The following is a 23163-nucleotide window of genomic DNA, read 5'->3' on the forward strand; positions in this document are numbered from 1 at the left end:
TATCCTTTTGTTATTTCAAATATAAGTATAAAGTATGCTCCATTTATTTCCGTGCAAGTCTTGTTCACTTAGTCACTATTATAAATCTATTATAATACACAATCTTTAGATATTCTAGTTCAAAAATGAATAGCTGTTGAATCTTGAATTTTTAACCAAATATTTAAATACGTATTTACTTGGCATGATATAATTTTCAAAATATCTTGAATAAATTATTTTGCAGTGTTATTTACAATATATGAAATATTTAACTATTTTTATTTGTATGTGATTATTTTAATGAATATTTATTTTTTAGTAAAAAAAGCTTAAGTATTTAGCTCAAAGTCAAGCAAAAATTGTTCATGTCAACATTTTGAAATATTAAAAATACCTATTCACAATATTTTCACGTATATTTAAAGTTTAAATAATTAATAAACTAATAACTAAATAACTTTTATGTTAAAGTTAGATTGAAAATCTTGACGATTTAAATATAAATATATTATACATTTATAAATTTATATTGAATAGATTTCAGCTTCGGTTATGTTATGCTATAGTATTTATCTCATTAATATAGACATATATTGAAATGCAATGGAAATGATTGATCTATTGAAAATTTGATGTGTTTAGTATAAGTCAGTGATTTGTAATGGAGAGTTTTATTTGATCATTAAAATAAACTATTATTCTAAGTATTCATTTTTCAATAAAGTTTAATGTATCGTATCTTCTGTAATTAATTTATTCATCCCAATAAGTAGTACAAATATTATTTTTGTTACATTTATTTATTTTTTTGTTTTTTGAAATACCAATACTGTTGATTATTGTTTACTGAATGTACATGAGCGTGTTAATAATAATAATAATAATAATAAATATATATTATATTGTACTTTTATACATTAAAATTATACATAATTAGGTATATTGACATAATAGTAAGATGAATTGAAATAGAAATAACTTTCCTATTATTTTATGTACACAAAACTAAGCGTCATATACTTAAGTTATATATTTTAGTAAAACTAAGAACTTAACTAGCAATAAACTGATACAACTATAAAACTAAAACTTTTAGTATATTGACAATGTGTGTAATTATTTTTGTAGTTAGTTGCTATGCAACAGTTGATATTGTTGACAACAAAATAATACTTGAAGTATACTTATCGTTAGTCTATCCTTATTTCTAAAAACGACTACATAATGTAATTTTTTCTGATGCATTTTCAATTTATAAAATTTAAAAAATAAAAATAAAACTTTTAAGGATTTACTTGAAATCATTTAAATAATTTATTCCTTAAAATTAATTAAGTGTCATTGTAACATGTATTAATACTAAACCTGCTTTAATATTATGTAATATACGTATAATTTTGCTGTAGTGTCAGCTGTGGTTAAAAACTGTTTTTCATTATGTCATATAGGTATATATTATATTATAATAACTCAGAATTACATTTTTACAACTTCATACATCATATTTAACTCTAAAATGTAAATTATTTATCATAGGTAGTGCATTAATTTCAAAATATTTTTAATTCTTATTTAATAATTAACATAAAATTTAATAAAGTGGAAATCTATAATAATGCACTAGTATATATTAATAATAATATTTTAAGATTTATTAATAGAAAGAGGTGTATGGTTTAATTTTTTTTTTAATACTGAGCTTTATAAATATATATTTTTATACATAATTTCAACTTACAATTTATAGGACATTTATTAATTTTATTTATTTCAGAAAAACTGCAATTTTAACTAACTTGATTCAAAATTAAAATACCATAAAAAAAAACCTATATGGGTCTCTGGATTATCTATATTATTTATTATAAGTCAATTTTCTCTTATGTTAAAAATTACAGAGTAAAATGGATCATTTTGAACTTTAATGAACGTATTTCCTTTATCCTTTCAGAACTTAATGAAAATAAAGCTGATTATGTTTTGAGAATAGCGCAAATAATTGAGAATATAATGTATGAAATGATGTACAATCAATAGTCGAGTTAAATGATCGAGATTGTATTGACACCCAGGTTAGATCACTTATCTAAATACTGATCACATTTTTCCACAATTACAATTCAAACAATTCAAATTTATTTCATTATTTTTCATACGCACAACATAAGAGAATTATATCTTAGGCATTTTGTTGATTTTATTTATTTTCAGTATAAGACATAGATATGGAAAAAGTATTTCAGAAAAAGTACCTACCTATGGGATGTGTATTTTAATGAACAATCTACATATTTTCTATTTCAACATCTATTATACAATTTGTTTACTGCTGATTAATTTCCTATTGTCTTGTAAAATATAATTTTCATATTTTTATATTCACTTATGTGATGGAAAAAAAAACAAATTGCAATTAAAAAATAATTTGAAAACAAAACATTTTTTTTTTTCAAAGAATGTACAATTAATATCTATTATAACAATCTTTAATTATTTTATTACTTTTAGAAGGTATCATATTTAAGAAAATATTGTTACCAGATATTCTCAATTTGGTACCTACAATACAACCTATATATTTTGTAATATATATGTATATAGAAAATAGATACATAATTGCTATAAACTATAAAAATAATAATTAAAATATAGGATATTATACTTATTTATTACAGAGTTTCTAATCAAAATTCACGTATTTATTTTGGACTTGCTAATATTGTTAATCCTAAAACAGTTATGGTTAGTTATAAATAGTTATTGTTAAATCATGATTGAATATTGAAACATAATAATTATTATGTTATACAACAATTTTAAAACCCTAAATAACAAATAATTTGAACAAAACATATTATATTAGTTTGAAGTTGCTTTCAAAAATATAAATTTATATTAATAATTATTTTCCACATATTGTTAGTATTGTATAATGTGCCTATAATATTTAAGCGTTAAAATAAAACATAAACTACTTTAATAGAATTGACATAATATTTAGGCTATTTAGCTATTAGCGTTCACTTTTTATATTGCTTTTTTTTTCTACTAAAATAATCTGCTCGAAAAAAATGCATTTTTGTTTATATTATGGGATCTTTTCCTGGATATTTTCTAGATTAAGTCGTTGATGGTAGGTATTCTTATACTCTCATATGTATTATAGTTAATAAAAGGTTTTCGATGATGTATACTATATCTATGTGGGTAAAGTTTCAGTTTTCTATACACAAAATTCTGATAAGACAAATAGTTTCCCTATTCTTATTTAAACTTGTATTCGGAGGGTCAACAGTAAAAAAATCTAGTATTTTTCTTACCTTTTCTCCAAAAATAGCTATATAACCAAAATATTTATAAAATAATATCAAAGAAAAATTTAAAACTACATATAGAATTATTATTTTAAGTTATCTATGTAACAGATATTCATTTTATTACGCAGTACGCCAGTTATACTAATCTGTAAGTTATATGAGATACTTCCAATAAAAATTAGTTCCACCTTAAGATAGTTTTTAAACTATAATATAGACATTCGACCAAACATAAATGACACTTATATCACAAACACAATATGATCATTAAATCTTAAACTTCCAGTTACACAAATGTTTTGGATATTTTTAATTGATGGACAAATAACTTAATTATACTTCCGATGTAAAGCAAAAGTAAAAAAACGAAAAATGAATTTTTTATTATTATGTAGTATATTAGATTGTTATATAATATTTTTAGTATTATTTAATTAATTTTTTTTTGAAAAATATGTAAAATAAAAATTGAAAAAAATACGTTATTTTTAAGTGAACGTAAGAGCAATATTGAGTTAAATTAAAGAATTAAATAAGTATGTTCATTGTTCAGTTAAGCAAATACATCCGATTGAACTAGAACCAATTAACCTTGCTGCTTTATTAATACCTATTATATTCTATTCATTCTAAATATTTAATGTTATACTTTTAAAATCAAAACTTGTTTTAATAACATTTTTACTTATTTGTTCATAGAATGCTTCGAGAACCTACGGTTTTTGCAATAATGCTTTAAGTTTTAGCTGCAATTGTTAAAAATACGTTTATAATAAGCATCGATCTTATAGTTGTCTATTAAACTTGTGAAAAATTCCTGAATTAATCATTACTTATTTATTAATAAATGAGTAATATGACAAATATGCTGTAGATATACAATAACTTTGTTGTATATTATAAAAAACTCTAGTTTATTTAGATATATTCAAAATAATATGGTTAGAATCAAGTTTATGTTTTTATATATTAATTAATTTTTGTATTTGTATAGTCATATATTGTCACTGAATAGACTCATTGGCACGAAAAAAATAAAAATTGTTTGAGTGATTTGATAAAAAAAAATTATGATATTGTGTAAGGCGTAATTGTATTTACCTAGGTACGTTAATGGCTATCATTGACCATTGTGAGATAAAAAATATTTTAAATTTTTGATGTGTCAATGAATTTTTTAAAGTTTATTTTGCTGTACATTTTCATTAATATCTATTTAAAATAAAAATAAATATGAAATTGCACCAACCTTGAGTAGGTAACAAAAATTATTAAGATTTTTTAAAAGCTAGAGATTTTTTCAAATTGCATTTGAATGTTTGAGTGTTTTTGAATTATTAGAAAATTTTAGAATTGACCATTGAAAAGTTTTATCTATATTCAATTTCCAATTTATACTGAAAACGCTATTTGAAACTTTTTAATATTTTTTTAGTGTGGTTTTAAAATTTCTATTTGATTCTATTGGTAACCCACTATCTAAAAGTTTATAAATCAAAAAGATAACATTCTGAAACGTTATGTAACTACATTTATTTGTGCTTGTTTGATATTTTTTTTTTTTTACTCATAAAGACTATTGTCTTATATCAAAGAAATGACTCGGTAAGCAATCAGAGTTATATTGTTTCATGGATCGAAAGTATGAAAAGGTATAAATCAAATATTATATATTGTAGTGTGTTGCGTATTCATATTTATGTCTCCAAATATTATTCTTTATTATTTAAATTTTTATAAGAGTATATAATATAATTAAATTAATAATGATAATCATAAAAAAAAAATAATATGATATAATATCTATGATTATTAATAACTAATTTTATAGCATGTTATATAAGACTATAAATATTTCAGCGATTAAAAAAATGTATCTTAAATACTTTATTTTGAAACAGAATTCTCGATCATCAGGGCGATGTATATCAACGAGAATCATAAAATCTCTAATGAGATAGAATCAAATACTTTTATAATCAATAGTTTGTTCTACTCTTATCTGTAGGTTCGGGAAATTTGATCTCTCTGTAATTATAAAACGGATCTCTTGCATATCAACTAATATTGGTCTAACATAATATATTTAAAATTGTATTTAATTAATGACGTGTCTATAGGTATATTGAGCATCACATCGTGTTCTTGTTTTCGCAATTATGGAGACAACATATTATGTTCTTATATTTTTTTTTGTCTGTATACTCCACTAAATAATCAATTTATGAAAAAAAAATTCTAAACAGCATTAGATTAACCTACTTTTTAAAATATATATGATAGTGAACGGTCATCATGTATGTCATAAGACGTATCAAATTGCCGACGTTCTCCACATCAGACACGAAATCGCTAGTTCTTTTATTTTTATTGAAACACTATTGAGTATTTAACCGTTTACTAAGGCATTAAAATATATCATTTGGGCAGTCTTCATTATACTCGTGTATCTATATTATCGCTATATTACAATATTTGTTTTTCATGTATCCAACGACGGTTATTAGTTTTAATAAATACTCATAAAATAAAACACACGCGCGGATGGAATCAACGCGCAACTGCTGAAAATAAATAGACTGTCGATTTCATTAAAACATCACATCATAATATAATACGATATATCGTATAATACTGTTCAAGTCCTCTGGGGCCACGTTTGAAATTTCTCGTAAAATCAACCGATACGTACAACACCTCTCTATCTATAGAGCCTCCGTCCGATCGCCCATCGCGACTTCTCTCGGCGCCGTTCGTCGACCACGTGACACGCAAGCGCTGTTCAAACTTGAGCGCCATCCACGCCACCGAGAACTTCACACGTGGATGCGGCTCGCCGACCAGTCGTACCGCTGCATGCACCACCGTCGCAACTTTGCTTCCGCGTCCGTCAGTCTCTCGCAAAAACCGTCGTCGTCTCCACCGTCCCCATCGCTGTTGCGTTTTTCTTTCCCGCCCGAAAACTATATTTTCCTTCGAAATTGGTACGTAAGGTTACTCTACATAATATACCTATTATATTATAATTAAATGTATTACTTGTTTTGATATCCCAAAATTACTTGGCCTCACTAAGGAGAATCGTGCGGAGGCCCCAAAAAAAAAAACAAACACGGGAAAAATATAAAAATAATATGTTATATTGTAATAATTTTTTTTTTTTTTAATTTAATTTGAATACATAGTACATCCGATGTGTTTCGTATGTTTAGGTGGTTATTGAGCTTGCACGCAAATTGGTCGCGTCATAGTGTGTTTACTTTTACTGTTATAGTTTACCGCGCGTAATATTACCGCAGATTTGGCATATTGCAGGAAGTTCTTTCCTTGCCGTTTGGTACACCTTATTTTTGCCATATTGTTTTTGTTTGGTAGTCGTTTTTACGTGTGATAGTAAAATATTATTAAAAAACTAGCAGTATCTATACATTTCAATGTTGTTATACGACATCCTCGACCACTACATCTACGGTCGTGTTGGAAAATCGTTATAATTTTTATTCAAATATTTATGCTAATAATAAAACCATTAGTTTCAGTGTTAAATTATATTTTTAAGTATTATTGAGTTAATATGCTTAAGTTTTCCTCGGTGAAGATATTTTGGTAAACCTCTTTATTAGCCACTGTCATTATTACACTATGTGTCTATGTAGTCTAATAATTATTCTATGGAGTGCATAATATTCACTAGTTCAATATACATTACAATATTGTGTCTATATAAATATGTATAGGTATATAATATATTTCTACTATTTTATTTATATAAAAAAAATATAAACTATACATAGTACTATTTAAAAACTATTAACTATTAATATTATTTTTCAAGAAGATTTAAAAAAAAATCATTAGGTGAACCTATTTGATGAATTCGTTGCTTATTTTTTTTTAATATTTTATTAGTATACCATTTTTTACTAAATTATAAGAACCGTTTTAAAATAAAAAAATGTATATATTTGATTTATTACATTTTGATTAATTAAACATTGTTAATACAATTGAAATACAATATAATATTTACATCATATATTAAATACAATGTTTATTAAATTAAGAATAATGGAAGAGAATCATAATAATAATATATAATTAAATAGGTATATTTTTATATTTTAATATCACTAAATGTATAGAATATAATCTATAAAATATGTATAATTTCATTTTTTTTTAGGTAATTTGCAGTTTCTAAAACAACTTTTTTTATAGTTGATTAAAAATGTATACATTTGGTTTAAAATTATAGTGAATGTTAAACAAACATGTTAAAGAATGATTTCTCAGTATGGTTATATTTGCTTTAGAAGTTAAATATTTTTCTGAAGCTATGTTGATAAGACTAGATTACGGTTCTATATAACTCGTAGGTATACTTAGTGGTTAAACATACTTTCAATGGGTGCATAGGTAGAAAAAGTGCAATGTTTTAATTTTCGAATATCAAACCGTGATGATTCAATTATTAAAATTAATAAAAAGTAATATTAAATCAACAAAATAATATAATGGTACTTTGAGATAGCAGAAAATGAACAAATAATAGTAATGTAATTACTTTTTCAACAAATAATGCTGTGTGGTGTCGTATATGTATACAATTTTTTGTTAAATTTTTATAATGTATTATGATCGATAAATAAATGGATCCAATAAATAGTACGGAAAAATGCCGACACTAAAAAATGGGAAAATCGGAGTCAAAATGCTTTTGTTAGAGTGCGCGCTGTTCTGAGTTTACTTAAGTCGATTGTCGTGGTTAAAAATGTTTTATTATATTCAAAGAAAAGATTTAATTATATACTATAATGTAAGTTAACATTTTTTTTTTTTTTTTGATTTTTCAAACATCTTAAAATATACTTAACTGGTATTAAATTGCATCTATTATGAAATTATGATAAATTATAATGAATATAATATAAATTACCTACTCTAGTATATGCACCTTTTGGTAATATTAGTTAAAATAATATATTCAACGATCAAACGAATAATTATAATATATATTGGTCACATGTCTAATAACTTATAGACATAATCATGGTTACATTATCAGATATTTTCGATACTTGGAGTAAAAATAACTTTTTAACACTATACATAGACCAGAATCAGCGAAAAACAATACTTCCATATTTTTATTCTAATAGAAAAAATATTTTTTTTTAGTAGACGAATTCAGTTGATGTTTTTATGTGTTCTATTACTCATACTTGTATCTTAAATTTAATAAATCATTTAACTTTTCTGTTAAAATATCAGTTTAGCTTTTAAAACTCGTGTGGTTTTTTACAAAAGTGTATTTACATATTATTACATATTTATAATTTATTAATATATAGGTACATTTATAATTATATTAGACACGCAAATCATTTAAAATTATATATTTCTATAAAATTTCATTAAATATTTTAAACATTGATAAAACATTTTTTTTCGTAAACATAATATTGAATCATGTTTTGATTATATTATAATTGCGTTATAATATAATATGTAACATTTTTATATACTATATTTTAAAAAGTAATTCAAAATAATATTTTGTGGAAAATTAATATTTTTTTTTATACATTTATGTTATTTTAGTTAAATTTTTGGATATCGAAGAATCTAGAATGATGCTTATGAATAATCGTCGGTGTTAGTGAGCATCTTTGGTCCTATATAATTGTTCTACGTATATCCGTGTATATTATACAAATTCAATGGGAAACGCGGGAACGACCAGAAGGGGATCAATATTCTCTAAGCAAGACTCTACGGGCGATGATGGCTCAACACGACATAACAAGCGGCTTTCAAGCAGGCAAAATACTTTTCTGGAAGAAGAAGAATTTCCACCAGAGCCACCGGCTTTGCCTCCTCCAGAACCGCTGACTATGCGGCAAAAAGAGTTGCTCACTGAAATGTGGAAATTGTTAGAGGAGGACATTGCAAAAGTTGGTGTCATCACATTCGTAAGGTATATTATAAAAATATCAAAACTTATTTTAGATATTAAACATAGTAGGTGTTATCGTGGATGCGATCGTTTTAGAAATCCACAATAGTTTTACATATGATTTTATTACTTATTATTTAATAGAATTTTTAAAAATGTGCATCGAATTTGTAATTTTAAGTTTGCAAAGTACAATTATTCAAATTAGAATAATATTTTAATCAAATAAATATTTTATTTATATAATATTGTGTATTAGAAAATAACACATTAGTAAATACGACTAAAAAATAAGGATTAATAATTTATTACTTGTATAAATAATAAATAGGTGTATATCAAAATTATTATTCGATAATTTAAATGAACATGCAAATAAAATATTAAATAATATAGTAAAGAATATTATAAAAGATATAATATAAGTACATTACATACAATCATCGTTTTACATAATCATATTTATACTTAACTGCTCATATATTTATTTTCTAATTTAGTTGATATTATTCTTAGTTAATGAGTGTTAAGTATTAAAAAAATATATTTTAACTAAAAAATATATTTAAATAGTTTTATTTTAATATATTATGAATTAATAAAAGGAAAACTTGATTTCTGTGAAATATTATAAATTAAAAAATGTGTTTAAACTATTATACGTTGATACATTACAAATATTATTTTATGTAGGTAGTACTATTATAACTATGCATAGAGCTTGATTAAAAATGTAATAATTAAAATAGTTATTTGATTAATAAAGTGTATTTAATAATTTGAAAACATTTATGGAAAATTTGCTTTGAACTGTATGCATTTGCTCATGTTATAATGTTGTATATATAATATAATCCTATCGAAATTAGTGTTATAATGTAAATATGTAATACACATTAAAATATTTTATTTATTTAATTAATTTAATACATCGTATTCTTCAAAATATTCGTTACGATTTTTATTTTATTATTATCATATAAAAGTTCTATAAATAATTTGTTTTGTAGAATAACCATATTTTTCGTTAGTTTTAAATTTTTAATAATATTAAATGTCTTGAATAAAGAGTCACTCATTAATGTAATTTTCATCTGTGCGATTGTACCTACAATAATAAGTTGTTGAATCATTTTTTTTTTTTTTTTTTGAGTCGATGATTCTTCAGAATATATTTTTCACAGACATATTTCTTGCGTCTTACATGTCTTTAAGCAGATTTTGGTGATTTAGGAGTAAGGAGTAGTGATCAAGATAATACAATATAGATATGTGGTTTTGTTTTCTACCGTTTATACATAGAGATTGAAATGGAAGATATGATTTTGAATTTTTTGACAGAACCCAATATTTGAATGACTTACATCGATTTATATACTTGATACGGAGCTTGTAAATATTTAGTGAGTTTGTATAATAATACTGATTAATTAAGCTTTGATAATAATTTAGTACTTGTTAATATAAAATATTAATTAAAAATATAGGATATTTATTTTTTATTTTTTACTTATAGGTATCTAAAAGTTCTATATTTCTTATAACTATCATAAAATATTATTAACTAACACAATCTATTACGAAATAGTTGAAATTTAAGAAAGTTTTTTTAATGGATTTGATTTACTATAGTGTTTATACTCAACTATTTTTCTTCTTCTTCTTAGTAAACATATTACCCAAGGTACCTATTACCGACCGTTAGGACCATATCGTTAAACAACCAATTCTCTCTGTTAGCTGCTTTTGTTTTCCAATCTCAACTCCATACTCAACTTTTAGTATTTATTAAATGGGACATGTTCTAATATATTTAAATATCAGATTTAATTGTGAAGTATAATTATTGAATCTGTTGCATGCGAGTCATTTATTTGATTTATTTATGAATCACTTAATATTATTATGATATTTTATTAATTGATTAGCATTTAATTAATTAATTTTTTTTCAATCTATCATGTATTATGCAATATTTATTTGTGTAGGTATACATTTTTCAGGTAGGAAATGCAATTTGATCATAGTCAATCTAATTTTTATACGTTATTTAGGATTTATGTCTGAAAATGCAGTATTATAAATAAACCATAAATATATATTAATAATATACAAAATGGTCAGAAAATTAAGATACACAGTATTGGCGATTAAATAAATAAAAATGCTAAATCATAACTATTCAACATATTAAATTTACTATTATATAATTAATCATACAATATATAGTTTGAGATGTGGATTACATATAATTACACGATTCACTTAACACAGACTACCAAGCTGTCAAAATAATTAATTTGAATTCAAATATGGTATTATTTACATCATATTATTTACTCTTTGATATAATAGGTATAATATATCCATCGATATAGACTGTAGTTAGCATTATTTAAATATAACTAAAAATAATGAACTATTTAATATAACCAAACATTTAAATTTTCTTTTTATATGTCTCTATTATGTAATATATTTCATATAAGTAGTTAATAACAATATCTACACATATTTCTGAATATAAACAAATTCAATTTTAAACAAAATTTATATTCTAAACTTTGTAGTATGTGCATTAGATAAATAACAAATGTCACATATATTGAAATAGTATTAGTCTGAATGTACCCTGTATGAGTATTGAATGAATAATAATGTCATTAATATTATAAGAAATATGAATTAGTACGGAGTATATTTTAAAAACTGAAAGTTTTGTTGAAATTAGTTGTCAATAGATGATAGTAAAACAGGTATATGCTCTTCAAATGTGTAAAATTTATATTTTTAAAAAAACAATCTTGAAGATAAGTTAAGAATGGGAAAAAATAGTATTAATAAATAATAATTATAATATTTGCATAGTAATATGCATATTATTATGTATGGAAAAAGTAAATTGTAAAAGAATACGATTAAGACAAAAATAATTAAATAATTCTTGCTCACCATCTCTACTTGTATTTACAAATAAAATGTTCAAAAATTAATAAATAAGTTATGGTACCAGAAAAGCATAAATATGTTAAAAAGAAAAATGTATTACGAAGTTGAACAAGTAATTTTAAATTTAAGCTGGTTCACTTTTTTTTTTTTTATTGCAAATTATCTTAACAAAATTTAAAAATAATTAAAATCATTATTTATTAATAATATTTATGAAATGTACAAGCACGATTATGTCAAATATAAATATTGCACTTCTTAAAACTTGTATTGGGAGAGAGATTACCACCTATTTCGTACTTATAGACAGAATTCTAAGATCATTGAAGAAATAGTGTCTGTGTAATCTAACACTTATAGACTACGTTTAGACCAAAATGAATAAAATAAAATTTTTATTTTTATTTATTCTTTTAAAAAGATAATGGTAACATTATCTATTATTATCTATTATACAGTTTCATGTTGATGCCCATGAGATATAATACCTAACATAATTTTAGTGTTAATGTTGTAAATACAGTACAGTGTGTAAATAAATGGAAAAAGCTAAAATAAATAAATATATATCGTTTCTGACAAGGCAAATAGTATGAATTATTGCCACACTCATACTTGAGTATAATTTACGATATGCATTCATTAAAATATAAAGGTTTTCGACGACAAAAACAATTGAAAAATCACTAATTTATTTTAAATTGTTCAGATTGTGAAGTATTTAATGGAGATTAAAAATATTTGTGGTTAATTGAAAAAAAATCAATACAGGCATATTGTGAATGTAAAATCACTGTAGTTATATAGATATTTAAGTTTTCTTATAGTCTCCTGGGTGTATTTTTTTTTAATCGTAATTGACTGTATTAATTATAAATTTATAAATATTATTCTTTGTAAATTATTGTGTAATAATTATACATTATACGAATGCTTATAAATTACTCCTACTTGATCGTATGCTAAATTATAGGAGAATAATTTTTGTAATAATTTGTTAAGAATAGTTTTGACCAATGAACAATTTTTAATTTTACTCCTAAAACTTATTCTAAAACGAAAAATCTACTGTATTGTAGATAACTTTACTTAAAAAATTTTTTAGGGATTTAAATATTGGGGAAATAAATCATTAAAATTCGTTTTTTAATATTAAATATTATTCTTGAACTATAAAAAGTAGCAGTTTACATTTTTTTATAATATTTTATATTACTATGGATAATTTTGTAATTTATTGTATATTATTATTTAATTTTAAATTTAATTCTTACGTTGTATATTATTGCATATTACTTTTAATTATAATTCTGTAACGTTTTAAGTTCAAATATTACTTTATCTATAATTGCAATCAAATGCTCAAAATATACATGTGTCCCTATAATGTTTCACGGGCAGCTGACATTGCCACCAGTATAATAAACAATGCAGGTTGTTCGTTAATACTAAAATCCTTTTCAGTTCTGTTTTTAGCCAAAATGCTAAAACGTATTGTGTTAAGTTTTGTATACCTTCGTTAAATTACATTTTTGTTCATTTTTATTATTCGCATGTTAATGGGTTAAATTTATAAACTTTCTAAAATATTTAGATATTATTATGTGTCATGTAAGTTGTAACTAACAAAATTGCTTTAATATCCAACGGTGACAAAACACGTATTCACCATTAGAAAATACAACAATTATTTTATTGTCTCTTTGTTCACATATTAACTTTGTGACATTTAAAAAAGAACTACATACGTACTTTTATAATAAAACAATATGGTCCAGATATACATTATAGTTGATAGACAATTTTAAACGAGCACACACTAACCATATGTATATTGTCTATACACACTGTACAGTGATATTTGTATTTATAGTTGGTATATTTTAAATAAAAACTATAAAAAATAATATTTTATGAACTATTTGTATTTAGTTGTTTGATTGTTTGAATAAATCAATTAAATTTGTGTTACTTGTAGTTTTTTTTATCCAAGAAATCAAAAAAAAAAAATCTTAAATTTAGATATTATTATTATATCATTTAATATATAATATTAACGTAACCTTTTACTCTAGATTAAATTACTGTTTTATTTTTAATGAATGTAAGTTGAATAAAAACCAAAGTATTTTATGTAGATATTTAAATTTTTATAATATTGTTTTTACATTTACTGCAAGAATTCACAACTATCTTCAGATTATCATTGATTTATAATAAAATAAATATGCACATACATAGGTACATGAATTTATATTTGATTAAATTGATATTAATAAAAATTATTGTTATAAAAAAATGTTCACTAATAATAATAATACAGGGATAAAGGTTGTATTATTTTCATTTGACAACAATTTAAATAAGTGTAATCATACGAATCATAATATTTATGAAAACATCATTTCGTATTTTGATAAGCTAGTTTAGTTATTTTTTAACTTTAATTTTTTTTAACTATTTTTATTAATAGTTTATAGTTACATGTGATCAGAAATCAGCTTTTAGTTCGTAAGTAGGTACTTTTCATCTTCGCTATTTCAAATAGTATTGTTAATACTTGTTAGTAGAAAAGCTGAATACCTAATCTATAACAAGAGGCTATAAAATATACGATAATTCACTTGTGATTTTACCCTAATTTCTACTATGATAACATTATTAGAAAATGCTGGTTCTTTAAACGTTTATTTTTTCGTACTTAATTAGATGTTAATCGCTCAAGACTAATTATTTATTCAAAGGTTAAGAAAATACCTAGGTAATTAATTCATTTTGTTTTTTAATTGAATCTCTGTTTCTTGAGAATTTTAAATTTAAACGTAAAAACGTAAGGAACTTCTTATTTTAACTGCGCTGTTAAATATAATGTAATAATATTTATTCTTTATTTAAAATATGAAAATTTCAAATAATAAAAAAAAAGTAATAATAATATTGTTATGAAATATTTCATACTCATTAAATTAAAATGTATAAAATATATTCTAACCTAGTTTTTATTCTTTTATGTTTTATAAATATACGAAAATATTACTCATAAATATTACTCGTGAAAATGCCAAGTTTGGGTCATTAAATAAGATACATTTGTTTCAGTAGATAAAATAAGTTTTAGTCCTCGTTTTCCTAAATACAAATACATACATAGCATGTAATCACTGTACTCTATGTATATACATTAATGTAAATTATGATAGTTTATACATATATAATATACATTATATAAACATTAATTTAATATCCATGCAATGAAAATGCAAATAAATTACTTACTATACTTAAAACTACATATTATTGATGTTTTTATTGCGGAAGATTTTGTCATAAAATAGGTTAGCTGATTACCCAAATAGTGATAAAAAATTTGTATACAAACAATTAAAATGGATTTTAATTTCGTTTTATTTTATTAATTTATTTGTTTGTTTAGTTAATGTCGTTAAATTTCAATTTTTATAACACTATATAGTATGCAGTGCACATATTATTATAAGTATACATCGTTAAAATAGTTTGAAATACGATAATTATAATAATACCCCAACATATTTACACAGTAATAATAATAATCAAAATATCGTTACAACATGATGATCACTTAATTAAATATACATTTTTCCTAAGTATTTAGTTTATTTAATATTGTCACAACACATATTTATAAGAGCTCGTAGATAAAAATCCTACTTTAAATATTATGCATTTAATAGTAAAGCATTTTATTCAAATAACAAGTGGTTCATTGAATGTGAATATTTACCATTTTGTTTCGTTATTATTATTGCACTGTCTCGATGGTATAGCATACTTACCATTGAGATACATGCTATTGTATTTCAGTTTCTAAGTACTAATACTACGGCGTATAAACATGCAAAAAAAAATATATAACAGTTTTGTTTCATTCATGGGTTATACTTTTTATTCTTTTGGAGTTTTACTACAGTTAAACGTTAAACAATTTACATTTCAATGTTTTAAATATTGTATACGTTTTTTGATTATTTTTAGTATTAGGTACTATATTAAACATATAGTTAAGCTAAAAATTCAAGCAAAACATTGTGTTCAACCATAAAAAAAAAATTGAAATAATAGTTTTAAATGTATTAAATTCAAAATATTTTCGAGGAGAGTAAAATCAAAATATTGATAAAACTATCAAGTATCAACTAAATACTTTTTTATTTTTAATTTTGTAAGGTTAGGTTATGTTTAACTTATGTAACTTTTCTATCTAAAAAAGAGAAAATTGAAATATTTCCCTATACCTTTATATTTTACTTTACTTTTAAAGGAACTTAATTTTCTCGGTTATTTATAAAGAATCTGCTAACTTTTACTAGTTGTTTGACAGTCAATTTTGTAGATTCATCAATACTTTTCAGGTCAAAATTACTTAAATTTTTGTTCTGTTTTAATACTTGAAATTGATTTTTTTTTAGTAAATTTGTTTTCAATTAAGTATTAAGTACACATTAAAAGCATATTAAATTTATTCATTTTTTTTTTAAACGTGCTTAACATTGCATATTTTGTGACATAATTTAAAGATATTCTTCCAACTATTTTTAAGCTCATCAAATTAAAACGTTAAAAAACTTTTTTTTTAACAGTATCTAACTACTAATCTATCTAACTCTACTAAATCTAATAGCTACTTTACAAATAATTCAAAGAATGCATCAATTGGTTGAAATATTTTTAGTTTTGTATCAGTTATAAATATTTGAATCGTTGTCATATATAGTAAAATTCTACATACGATACAACGATTTTAAATTTTATTTTCGATATCACTTTCATCATTGGTATTTTCTTGTTATAATATTTTACTTTGATATGTCTTATATTATTGTATATTATAAATTGTTGCCATGAATGGGAATTATGGTTATAACTTAAAGTGCTGTATCAAAATACTTTGGACACTACTGTTTTGTTATTTCTTGGGGTAATTCAACACATTTGTCTGTTCTCTCAATATCCAAATGGAATTTTTTCTATTTGTCTTTTTATCAAGTACTTCTATAACAATTTTTTTTCTACAACTTACAAAGTAGTCAATTGAATTAATTTAGAATGTAAAAAAAAGATAGCAAAAATTAAAATTTTCAATTCTAAAAAAACTACATAACGTAGTAAATATAGGTTTACCTAAATACCGTAATACATGAAACATGTAAATAATTCATCGCCATTGGAGTAAAATAAATAATTATTTAGTAGGATTAACCATAACTCAGAAATGTCGTCAATCGGTAATTTTTTTCTTTAATACTAACCAACTAACCTTAATGCTAGTATCACTTAAGCTTATTGTACAACAATGCTTTAGGATATAGATTGATTAATTCAAATAATTATAATAAAAATAAAAATAAAAAAATAGGTATAACTAAAGGTAAAGATTATTTTGGTGATAATACATTTCTAAAAAGTAAAAATTAATGAAAATGATTGAAATACAACTAAATTAGTGTTTATCTATTACTTGGATTAGGTTTTATGATAAATAATGTAGTATGTTTTGCATTATAACGTTACTTTGGAATTAAAAATATACAAATATTATGTATTACTAGAAAAAAATCGTAATTGTGATTATTTTAAGCAGTTTCATAACTGTATATGGCTTTTGCAAGGCAATAAACACTAATTCTTCCTGGTTCTTGGTATTTACTGGAAAAATTTTATTCTAAAACTAAAACATAAAAACTAGGATTATTATTTTGTATAATAGAAAATATTTTTCGTTTTTTTTTTTATTCAATTTACCATTACAAACTATTTTTAATCTATACAATTTTAATTCTTTACATTCTAAAATACGTATCATTTTTATTTATCAATTTTTTCAAAAGGGTTTTTAATTAAATTATTATCATCAAAAATATGACATTAATCTAAATTAATTATAATCTATGAATGAGTTATATATTTATATTGGTGTCTTTAATTGATTGAATATCTTTAGTATGACATTGGACAAATTTATGTTTACAGGCATTATTATGTTCAAAATAAACTAACACTTTATGATGTTGTTGTTAAACAAAGAATATTTAGTCTGAAAATCAGTGTCCACATCACATTGTGCACAGAACAGATAAGAAAGGGTCTCCTGTTGATTTATCGATGCATTCTCTAGGTGTTAGAATACATACATAGGATATTACGAGCTCATAAATCACTCGGTAGCGATCAAAATACGTGGTTGTTTGCTGTTGATTATATATGAGTATATGACGAACTAAAAGCTGACTGTATTTTTAATTTTTCTTTTTGCTGATTCTATTTTTTTTTTAAAAAATGTTTTCACGGTCATATTTATTCCGTTATTCAAGCTCTTTTCATCTATTCAAATATAATGTTCAATGTACAATATGCATAAAATATTCTAAAGCATAATATTTTAAGTGCTAGTATACGTATATACCTAGTATTTTGCCAATACACCATTATGTTGAATAAAGTATACTGATAAGTACACTTATTGGAAAATTTAATCACAGTAACATTTTTCAACCACATTTATTTTATAATTATATAAATGATAATATTTATATTTTGTATGTAAAAATATAAAGCATGATTAAAACCGATAAGTTTGTTTGCTTATTTATTAGTTTTTATTTTAGTATATAATTGGTTTAATAATATTATAAAGTACAGTTATATTATACATTTAAAAAATTAATAAACTCGAGTAACGTGAAAGAAAACTGTGTCAACAACTATAAGATGTAAGATTCTTTTTTTTTTCTTTTTATATTACTCATCTTTAAGTTTGACACTATTTTTTAGATTTTCACAAACAAAAAAAGCTTGACTTTTTATGCCACAGTTGGGTAGACAATTAATTTTGCACCCAATTTAACTTGTTTGTTCATAAAAAATAAAATAAAAAATAAAAAATGAATGGCTTTCACAATTTCTATTTCAAAATTATGTCCTTTAAACTATACTTTAATACAGACATACTTGTATTTTCTTAATAATTAATATTATGATAGTCCTTATATTAAGTCATAAAATCGATAAAATATATATAATTAACTTCTTTTTTTTTGCTTAACAAGCGTTCAACCATTTCAACCATGGATAAGTGTATAAGTGACCAAACATTTATGTTGGAGAATATTTAATATTATCAGCCTATAATATATTAAGTATACACGATAGCTTGTACAGAGTCCAATAGTTTAGTTATAATTGCCTTATATAATTAATATTTATTTATTTGCGACTGTAACATTTATTTTGTAACAGTGAAGAGAGAAATTATTTAAAATTCATCATTATTTATCGTTGGAACGTTTATTAAACTATAATTTGTATCGGGAAACCTGAAATTACCAATACTCGTACATACATTTAAATCTAATAAATTTTGATTTTGATGAGTTTCAATTTAGTATATTTTAATAGGTATGAACAATTAACTAATAAATAAGGTATTAACCTATTTAAAAAATTCACGTAGAAAATATATTAAAAATTATAATTAAGTTCATGTTATAGAACATCTTCTTTCAGTAGTTTGGCGGCTTTTGTTATCAACTTTATGTGGTTTTTACATAATATGTTTCATTTACTTTGTGAATATTTAAAATATATAAAAATTACAGGACAATAGACAAATAAAATTATTTCTTACTAAACTTAAAAATAATTTTGAATTTTCAGAAAAAGTTTTTATGTAAATTTAATTATATATAATTTACCGAGTTGCGTACTTGGTTATACTAAATGAATAACAAACAGTAAGTTAACGAAATATGTTATTGAAATAAAATAAAATTATCAATCGATAATACAATTATTATTATTATTATTATTATGTTATGTATGATACTACTATGTTATGTTTTTACAATGTTTAAGTTTCCATAATATTATACTTTTTTTTTTTTTACAGTTCTTTAGCACCTTAATTTACTTTATTATGTTATTTTATTATATTTTTATTTATATTATACTTATATAACATTATTAATTACAAGCTGTATCGATTTATGCAAATTTACGTAGTAAGTCAGATAGAAATATCGATCGGTATCTAGAAACCTGATAAATTTATGTCTTGTATGTTTAGATTAAGTATCTAAATGTTGAGGAAAGATAATTCTTTTTTGTTTCTTATTTAAAATAAGTTACCCAATTGGCTGAAATTGACATTCAAAATCTCTTTAATCTTTTAAAATTATATAAGTAGTAAATCATTATTTTTTTTATTATTTCACAAATTATGACATTCCAAGTTGATGGATAGGATAGTATATTATGAAAGAATTAAAATAATTTTATAATTGCTTTGGAATATATGCATGCCAGAGAATTATGTATTAAAATCGTATGGAATATTAAAAAATAAATATTATTAATACTGTAAAGCAACATAAACGTATATAAAAAGGTTACTATTGATTTATTTTAAGAAAAAAGCTCAAATAAATATTTTCACTATAATTTTACATTTGACCTATTTTTTAAAAAATGTGAAATATCTGGATTTTTAAAGAAGGAAACCAGAGCTAAGGTGAAGCGGAGTGACGAGAGTCGACCACTTGATGTACTTGTCTTTAAAATCGACGTAACTTTTATGAATTTGTGTCTATTGTCAAAACTAAAAGCATTTTAATGTAAATTGAAAACTAGGAACAATAAATTAATTATTTTTTAGCATGAAAACTTGATTTTTTTTATAAACTTTAAATTAATATACATAAATTCCTTTTAATTATTTTAATTAACACTAATTAAGCACATCTATCGTCAAAAACTAATGAATTATAAAATATTTGTTTTAAAAAAAGTTACTTTTCCTAATCTGTTAAAAAAATTTAAAAATAAAATGTTTTGATTTTTAGTTGATTTTAAAATATAAATTTTACAAATAATTTATATATTATTGATAAAAAAATATATTTTCAAATGTCTTCAAGCATATAATTCCAAAAAAAAAAAAACACACACACACTTGCATTCAGAAAAAAAAAATTTAAACTAAATAAAAATAGAGTTATAAAATAAACTTGATCAACTACTATGTTTTTTTTTTTTAAATAATTGAAGTACAATACATTGAACTATTTTGAATAGAGTTTTTAAAGTACACTATAAAAAAATAAAATAAAAAATTTAAGTTAAAAATGTAATGTTTAATTAATTTTACGAATGTTAGATAATACCTATTACCTATATTTAATGTTTTAATTATAATTTTTATATTATACGAGTAGTAAAAATACGTGTATGAATACAACTTTGGGTAATTCTAAGTTCTAATAAACTTTTACTTATTTTAATTCTTATAAATTGGGTTTTTAAGTCGATTAATAAATGTAAATTATTATGTATTTATTTATTCTTTAACCAACTGTATACATTGTATAAATAGTAAGATTATATCTTCAATGTATAGCTTAGTTTTAGTTTAAAATATATATTGTAATTAACTATTTTATAAAATAGAAAACCTAATAAAGTCATATTGTATTATACCATATACAATAAGCTATACGAATGCAAAGTATTTATGGTTGGTCTTTTGTTACTTTAGGAATTATTTAAAAAACAATCTTTTTAGATAGCATCACTTCTAAAATTGCGATAATATTATCGTAATGACTATCGTCAGATTTTAAAATATGATGAACGTTCATGTAATCGTAACAGTTTTGCCGTGAGGTTTTCTAAACGATGGCGTCATCCTTTTATAAAAATTAAATAAAAAAAATCCTTTAAGGTTGGTTTTTTTAGTTTTATTTTTTAGTTTATATAACTAAATAGTGTATTCTATTATTAATGATTTTTTTTAAAAAATTCAATTGTATCAGTGATTTTTAGTTCTAAAACAATTGAAAAAGATTTTATTCTTAATTTGTATTTTAAAATAGTTTATAATATGGTATATAATATGATATGATACTGATACTTCTATAAATCTTTATGATTAGTTTTAAATTATACGTTTACTTTATTTAAATTATTGTCATAATATTAAACCTTACTGTAAAATAGAAATAATGTTGAAAAATGACATGGTTAACCAGACCAGATATAATTATCAATCGTAGTATGAAATTTCTATATCTTATTAAATCTAATTGATCCCTAGGACCCTAGCTGAATGTTAGTATATATCTATATATCTATATATCTAGTGAATGTATATTTTATTATCTAGTATTTATTTTTATTTTAAAAAGTTGAGGTTCTGAAATGCATTTTTGAAGTATTTTTCATAATCTTTCAGTAACCAGACTCTATTTATTTTGAATAGTTTATACAATTTTAATCGACAGTTATTGACAAGCTAATATTCTTAACATTTAAAATTGTTTTACATACTTCTAATTTTATTGGTTTAAGTTACAAGGCAATAAACAATTTAGTATAACTTTAAAAACGATTTAATTTTAATATCTTTAAATATATGTAGGTACTACTAAGTATATTACTTGATTAAAGTATTTTTTGATCCTCATTTATATATCCACATGTAATATATTCAACTATCAAACAATAGTTTTAAGTTAACAAGGGTTTTATAGAAAGTCTTGTCCGCATTGAAAACTATAAATAATAGATAAAGTCAGGAATATGACTTTCCTGAAAATTCAATTTTAAACATGGAAAAGTCTTGTCTAAAACTTATACAATTTTTTTTAACATTATTTTTTTAATATATTATGAGTTTATTTTTAGGAAATCTTTAATTAGGTAATCAAAAATTACAATGAATTTAAAGTCTGCATAAATTTTTAATAATGAAATTGAATATATATTGTAAGTTTAAATAACATGTTATACTTCAATTGTATTTTTATTTAATTTTGTATGGAACTTTTCAAAAACAAGTTACATTAAAAAAAAAAAAAAAATTTAAATATTTTAAATGTATTTATTATATAATATGATGTAGTACGAAAAAAAAATTATTTATAGTGA

At 22.4% G+C, this 23163-nt stretch overlaps 1 protein-coding gene across 1 annotated transcript in view; it reads left to right on the forward strand.

Annotated features, from left to right (window-relative positions):
- The first annotated feature begins 6122 nt into the window (after positions 1–6122).
- Positions 6123–23163, forward strand: part of LOC114119898 (neuroglobin-1-like) — a 90294-nt gene continuing 73253 nt past the window's right edge. The window contains exons 1-2 of the mRNA XM_027981637.2: positions 6123–6283; positions 8901–9276. Of these exons, the coding sequence (XP_027837438.1) occupies positions 9020–9276 (257 nt within the window). The 5' untranslated portion in view covers positions 6123–6283; positions 8901–9019. The remainder of the gene's footprint in view (positions 6284–8900; positions 9277–23163) is intronic.

The sequence above is a fragment of the Aphis gossypii genome, chromosome 2, assembly GCF_020184175.1.
Source record: "Aphis gossypii isolate Hap1 chromosome 2, ASM2018417v2, whole genome shotgun sequence".
Taxonomy (NCBI): Eukaryota; Metazoa; Arthropoda; class Insecta; order Hemiptera; family Aphididae; genus Aphis; species Aphis gossypii.